The sequence below is a fragment of the Triticum aestivum genome, chromosome 5B, assembly GCF_018294505.1.
Source record: "Triticum aestivum cultivar Chinese Spring chromosome 5B, IWGSC CS RefSeq v2.1, whole genome shotgun sequence".
NCBI lineage: Eukaryota > Viridiplantae > Streptophyta > Magnoliopsida > Poales > Poaceae > Triticum > Triticum aestivum.
This window is the reverse complement of record NC_057807.1, coordinates 350,552,995-350,560,096: the sequence shown is the minus strand read 5'-3', so window position 1 is coordinate 350,560,096 and position 7,102 is coordinate 350,552,995. Positions and strand designations below refer to the sequence as shown.

The 7,102-nt window shown below is 41.4% G+C and overlaps 1 protein-coding gene across 2 annotated transcripts; it reads right to left on the bottom strand.

Annotated features, from left to right (window-relative positions):
• Positions 1 to 1,969: 1,969 nt before the first annotated feature.
• On the bottom strand, positions 1,970 to 4,450 carry LOC123111817 (uncharacterized). 2 transcript variants are annotated; one of them, XR_006454780.1, is made up of 3 exons: positions 3,802 to 4,450; positions 2,641 to 3,570; positions 1,970 to 2,529 (listed from the first exon to the last, which is right to left on the bottom strand). XR_006454780.1 is itself a non-coding variant. In XM_044532692.1 (2 exons), the coding sequence occupies exons 1-2, from the start codon at positions 4,387 to 4,389 to the stop codon at positions 3,385 to 3,387; spliced, it is 774 nt and encodes a 257-aa protein (XP_044388627.1). In that variant the 5' UTR covers positions 4,390 to 4,450; the 3' UTR covers positions 1,970 to 3,384. The 2 variants fall into 2 exon arrangements, 1 of the variants encoding a protein (XP_044388627.1); XM_044532692.1 differs by having other exon boundaries at positions 1,970 to 3,570.
• Between the last annotated feature and the right edge of the window lie 2,652 nt (positions 4,451 to 7,102).

Below are 7,102 nucleotides of genomic sequence, written 5' to 3'. Positions count from 1 at the left end.
AGCAACAAACATATAGTATTGCAATTTGGCACTCTACTATAATTTACACACATGTTGTATAGTACTTGTGTGTATACTTATTTAAACACACAAAAATATAATATTTTCTAAAAAAGAATGAAGTAGTGGCATTGGTACCACCCTTTAAGAAGAAAGGAATGAAAAAAATATGTCATGATAAAATTTGCACATAATTTACACATAAATTGCACTTTTTATAGCTATGCAAGAACTAACATATACTAGTAGAATTTACATAAAAAATAAGTTTCAAAGAAGGAATGAATTAGTGTCATTGGTATTACCTTTAGATAAGAGAGAAGGGGAAATAAAAACTTAAAATAAAATTTTGTCAAGATTCATACAAAAATTCACTTTTTATAATATGTAAGAAGAAACATATAGCAGTGAAATTTCCATAGTCCAACATAAAGTATACATGTAGTACTTGGGTGCATATATTTACACACACTCAACATCCAAAAAAACGCATGAAAAAAGAAAAGTCAACAAAAAAGCTAAAACACACAAAAATAACCAATAAAAGGAAATAAAAAGAAAAAAATGCATAGAAATAGAAAACCAGAATAAAAAATAAAAGCAAAAATACTCACAAAATAAAGAATGAATATGTGGCATTGTTATTACCATTTAAGAACAAAGAAAATGGGAAAACAGAATGAAAGACAAACACTGACATAATTTGCACGAAATATACATAAAAATTGTGCTTTTTAAAAATATGTAAGAATAAGCATACAAAAGTGAAGCTTTTGCAAAAAACAAAATCGAAGAACAAATGAATTGTGGCATTTGTTATGAAAATGATGTAAAGACAAACAATATCAAAATAATTTTTTTTCTGAAAATGAAAGGATTAGTGGCGTTGGTATTTCCTTTTAAGAAGAGAGAAATTTAAAGAAAAACTAGCGCACAAATTTGCACCGAAATTGCACTTTATTGTGATACGTAAAAACAATCATAATCATAATATCTGTCACATATTATATAGTATTTGTATGTATATAATTACACTCAGCCAAAAACCCACAAAAACAAAAAATAACCAATAAAGAAAAGGGTAAAAGGAAAAGGAAAAAAGTAACCCAGAAGAAAACAGCCCAAGAAGCAATTCGACTGACCCAAAATAGGGGGCAATCAATTCCACACAGCCCAACCCAACGATAGAATTAAACAGAAAAAAGTGAAACAACATGGATCTCAAAGCGTATCCAACGAACAGAAAATCGATTGACCACAAAATGAAAAGTCAGCTGACTGAAATGTAGCTAAAGTGACATCACTTTCGCGTCTCTTGCCAGTAGAAATTGTTGGCTGCCCTCTTCTCCTTCACGGCTTCACCGCTCGATTGTTGGACCAGCCCCTGCTTGACATGGTTATCGCTAGCTTCCCTTCCCTTTCATCAACCCGGGCCCTGCACGAGACGACGCTGCTTTCCGCGGCTAGTACTAATCATCGCGGGCGCGGCACGGCGCGCCTCTTGGTGGCGCACAAGAGGCACCTGTGTCCTGTAGCAATACGCCAGTTTGACGACGGATCGGCTCTCACGTCGTGTTCATGGTGGTTGATTGGTTCATCCATCATGGACGGACGTACGGTGACGGGTGTCAATTAAAGGGCCTAGCGCATGCATGCCCACCCCCTTGCTACTAGCTACCCCAAATGATATCCTACGTAACGTACGTACGTACACAAATCAAAGCTATCCCCATTCCCGTCCCTGGATTAATTTAGAAACACTAGTGAGTATGCACGTGCAACGCACGTCTTGCTAGAATTCAAGATTTGAATGCCTTCAGATGACATTCCAGTCACCTTTATACATACACATACCTATCAAAGCCTCACGTAATATTAGTTTATCAAAATATAGTTTTCTTGCAACATCTCAAAGTACAAGAATGTTTAGGAATAAAAATGAAACACCAAAATCATCCAAACTTGGAAATGCCTGCAAAGAATATTTTTCTTGAAAAAAGTTGCCAGGAAAGCATCACGCATACATGAATTCAACTGACTAAACATGGGTAAATATACAAAAATAGAAGCACACATCGGCTCACGTGGTCATACAAGAAGTCAAATACACATTGAGCCAGAGAAGCAAGTCAACAGTCACAACAAAGGATCCAGTGCTACATTAAGATATAAATGACCGAGAAAACTGGAGCCGTAATTCAATTCCTACAGCCCGAAAAAGATAACGTTGCTAGGTTCTAACTTAGATCACGTCCAAGCAGAATGCATGTCCACCATAGTGTTGTATGATTGCAGAGTATGGACACAAGGTTTATCTTGATCTTCAGTTTTAGCATTCTGCAAAAAAAAGCTATCCAAAACCCCCACTGATTTTGAAAATATACATATAAAAAGGATATGCTAGTACACAATAAATTGTACCCATCGATCCTGGTTGCAAAAAGTGAAAATCTTCATCAGATCGGATAGTTGATCAACATTCAGAAGATAATGATTTCGAAACTCATTGGAACCATACTCCAAGTGGATCTAACATTAAGAAGATATATTTTCAGAAATCATTAGAACCATACTACAAGAAAATACAATGGCCCTAAAACACATAATACAATGCAGATATATGAGTGACAAACTCCTTACCATGATGTCGAAAAGGGCCAATGAGGGAACATATTATGAGAATAGACCCTGCGCCAAAAATATCATTTAGCATTCAGGTTACATACACAAACAACAAAGAGAATAAGTTTTCCTTGCCACTGTTTTTCTTCTTAACATTAACTTATGATAGCCTGCTAGTCTCCCATGATCATCATTTTTCTATCACTACGGTTCAGAAATATATTGTTACCTATAGGTAGAATAATATTCATGTCAAAAGGAAGCTCGGGAATGTTCCAGATATGTAGACCTGAACGATTCTCAAAACTAAATCATACTTAATACTTCGTCTTTGTATGCATGATTTCGGCAATGTTTCATCTTATACCGTTAGAAGAATCCTTCTTCCACTCATATCCATGAGGATGGCGTCAAACAATGTAATGAGAATCTCAAATGATCATGGTTACAAACAAAATCTTAGTGCTCAACAAGATTTACTGAAAGTAGTATATGACAAACCTGAATAATGCCAATCTACATGATTCCAAATTTACCTAGAAATTCTGAATTTGAGATAAATCAATACTTTTCATGCAGAACTATTAGAAAGGGAAAACACAATGATCAGGAGGACTGCTCCACCACGCCACTTTGCAGGCTCGCTTGCTGACTGCAACGCTGACCAGGAGGACCGTGCGCCGCCCACCGGAGGCAACCACTGCCGGCTGCTGCGGGTTTGCCGTCGCTTCCGTCGCCGTGTGCAGGCTGCGCCGCTGCAGGCTATGCGTCAAGCCAGACCAGGCTTGGTTGAGGTTTGCGGGGAAGCTGGAGCGGGACGCACAAGGCCGCGGTCACAACATACTGCCGGGATGCGGATGCGTTGCACCGCGACGGAACCGACGGCCAGTGCCAAAGAACGCCGCTGCTAGTAAATGTAGCCCTCAGGATGCACATAGGTGCGCTGACCTGCAGTTAAGTGAAATACTTCCACTGTCAGTTAGATCAGGAAAGCACATTCAGACCTCAAATGGATAGATTACAACCTGCTACTCAAACAGATAGATGACACGATTATACACCAGGTTACTCCAATAGACAGATTTGTAATCTATGACTCAAATAGATCAGACGATTTGCTTGAGAAGTTTGTATTGCCAAAATAAAGAAAATCAGAAAGATGAACCTGAAAGAACTCACCAGACTGCCGCAATAGCATGCAGGCCAGCGCCACCATAGTGCAGGCGCGAGCAGATGGAGTCCGTGCGAGGTGGCTAGATCCGTGCCTGCACGAAGAGGCGGCGTCCACGGATTAGGTGGCGGCGGCGTACAGAAGCTTGACCGGCGAAGGGCGTCAACGTCGTCGAGGCAGCGGCGACGGCGGCCATGAGCGAAGCGTGGCAGCGCGAGGAATAACATGAGGGGATTGAGAGGTGCACGGTGTCCTCGTTGACCACCAGCTACGCACGCCGCCGAGGGCGGCTCCGAGGACTTACGTCCTTCAGGCGTCTGTCCCCTCAGGCACCAGAGGATAGGATGCCCCAGCCTGGGGATCCATGATAGGAGGTAGCCTAGGCCTGTAGGACGCGGGGCACGCGCGACGGCGGGAGCTCGCATTGCGGCGGCATGTGGCAAGCATGGGGGCGGCAGGGGAGTATGGCGGCACGCATAGCTCGCGTGAAGGCCGTATCGCAGGGCGGAGGAGGCTGTGGGGGCAACACGAATAGGAAGATGGAAAGAAATGATTGTGCGTTGGAGAAGAGGATTTAGCGGGATAAACCAACTCATCAACACGATGGAATCTATATCCGTAAAATCAGGATGTTGCGGGCGGGGACGTAGGGATCGGGGATGCGGTGCGCTGGGATGACGGGCAGACCATGGCGTCTGTTTTGGCAGAACATTTGATCGTAGCCGTTGATTTGGTTGACACAGAGTTGATGTAATATGGACAGTAGGATGTAATTAAGTGGATTTGATCGGAGGGTTCTGATTATCTTGTGTACAGTTTGGTGTGTGTTCTTTGGGAAATTTATGTTTGCTTTTTTAATAGTAGTATAGATATAGATTATAACTGTGCACTTTTCCAGCCCTCTCAGACCATTAGCACTCATAGCCGTTGGATCATCATGTTCAGGCGTTTTCGGCCGTCAGATTAGCGCTCAATCCCACCTCCGTTCGAACTGATCGCTTGCAAACGGTGCGGGGCCGCTGCTCTGATGACAATTTCGGCCATCTGGTGTAAATTGGGCCCGGTGGGCTTTCTGTTGTACCAATCTCCTGTGTTATAGTGGGTTGCTCCTCCTTTTTCCCCCAAAACAAAGGTGATCCGTTCCCAAAAAAACAAGGTGTCGCTCCTTCATCCTTTCGTGAGAAAACCCTAGCGTGGCGGCTCCTGACCTATCGTCTCTCCACGGCAGGCTGCGGCGTCACAACCTCCCGTCGACCATCCAGCGTCTCTTTGGTTGGATCTGGAAGATGAGGGTCGAGACTCAGGACTGAGCCGAGGGAAGAGAGTAGGGCGATGGGAAAGAGGTGAAGAAGGCAGTGCCATGCTCGATCAACGATGCGAGGAACATCTCTTTGCGTCTCAGGGATGGGGTGGGAGCCGCTGGACTCGATCTTCCAGTTCCACACGACTCAATGGTTTTGTAGGCTTGTTAATTCGATTCACCACCACGATTTGTTTCTCCAATCTAATCAGTTTGGATCCTCTTCTCTATTTTTCTTCAGCGCGTCCAACTCCCCTTTTAAACCTAGGCACCCTTCAAAGGAATGGAAGCGTGAATGGTGAGATTATAGGCTGTGTCACCAGGTAAATCTCACTCTTCAAGTGTTATATTCTCTTATATCGTTCTGATCCTGTCAGTTAACACAGATTCTGGAAGAGGGACACCATTTTTATATGCTACTCTCCAAGTGTAGCAAACACATGAATCATCGCAAGCTATGACGTGAGAATATCTAAGATGTTTGCACTGCTAATCTGTTATGCATTTTGTGGTGAGATGTTTGTCTATCTGCAATCCTTTTCTTTTTGGCCAAATAAAATATGAACTCAGACATGTTGTCTGATGCCTGACCATTCATTACCCTACAACCCTTTCTATTAAAAAATGTGAATGACAATATGCAAGCTAACTCTAAATTTCATTTATGCTGGCGAGGAACAACAGATGCTATTGCCGAGGATTTGACCTTATGAGTTATGATACATTAATGCAAATGATCCTGATTTTTCTTCCTTCCCGTGCTATTTATATACTTTTGTTCTTGTAGTTTCCCATAATTAACACCTCACACGTCATGACTCATGTGTTTTTGGAATGAGCATATTTCCATGGCTTCCTACAGAAGCATGGTAAATTCTATGACTGAATAAAACATGGTAATCTTAAGTAATGTACAAGCGAAATTCATTAATTTGCATCTGTCCCAGTTGTGCCAAAACATATTTGGTTATTGTTTCCTGCAACTTCTTAGGGTTCACAATGATTCTACGAAAGAAGTGTCAAGCTTCTGAGATCCCGGTAAAAAAGAGCTTCTGTGTCACATCAGCACTCTTTGTATTTGAATTTGTTTATCATGCTATATACTCATGCAAGGGAGAACTTTTGTGATGTAGTAAAGGATGTCAAGGTGGACTCTGAACTCTGATCAAACAACATTCTTTTTATATTTCTTATTATGTGAACGGAAGCTATGCTTAGCTAGGTTTTTTAGACGTAGCCAAGGAATGTGTTATACATTTCTATCATTTGAGGCTTCATGGTTGCATTGATTATGTTATTTGAAACTCTATATGTTTATATACACCAGTTTTTTTTCTTTGATCAGTTTTTTTTGCCTTTCTCTATGGTCAGGTATTGTTCACTTACAACTGAAATATCATGGTTGTTGCTTTGTGGAGAGGTAATGCTATTTGTTTGACTAGCGAGGGTCTGTACAGACTCGGGTGATCAATGATTTTTATCATAGCAGGTATCCCAGGACCTTACACAACATTTTTGCCCTATGTCCATAAGTTCATGATATTTATCAATCGGAGCCGGCTGGCCAAAAGGACCTTACACAACATTTTTGCCCTTTCTGCCATCAATTTATTCAGTTTTCCACATCCTACACTTGTTGGCTTCACCTCAAAAGTTTCTTCATGTTTGCAGGAAAGTAAGAACACTTCGCAACAAGGCTTGTTGAAACAGGAATAAGAGTAGGCAGAGCAGCTGCAAGCCAAAACATCAAGATCTGACATTTACATGATTGAAGGTGCCATATGATCCTACTCATGATCACTTTATTTATCGCTCACTTACAAAAACTATGGCAGTTTCTCTTGGTTCTTTTTTTCAAAACCACATATGTAATGTGGTGATCACTTATTCTAATTTTTTGGCATGTCTCAAGGCAAGTGGCTAAATGCGGAAAGGTACCATACTTTATCATGGTCACGTATAAGCATGTCATGAGAGTGGATCTATATTTTATTTCCCAACTTGAAAAA

Coding starts and splice junctions, on each gene's coding strand:
- LOC123111817 (XM_044532692.1), bottom strand. CDS start 4,389: ATGAGTTGGTTTATCCCGCTAAATCCTCTTCTCCAACGCACAATCATT. Junction 3,571..3,801: donor CATGCTATTGCGGCAGTCTG/GTGAGTTCTTTC, acceptor ACTTAACTGCAG/GTCAGCGCACCTATGTGCAT.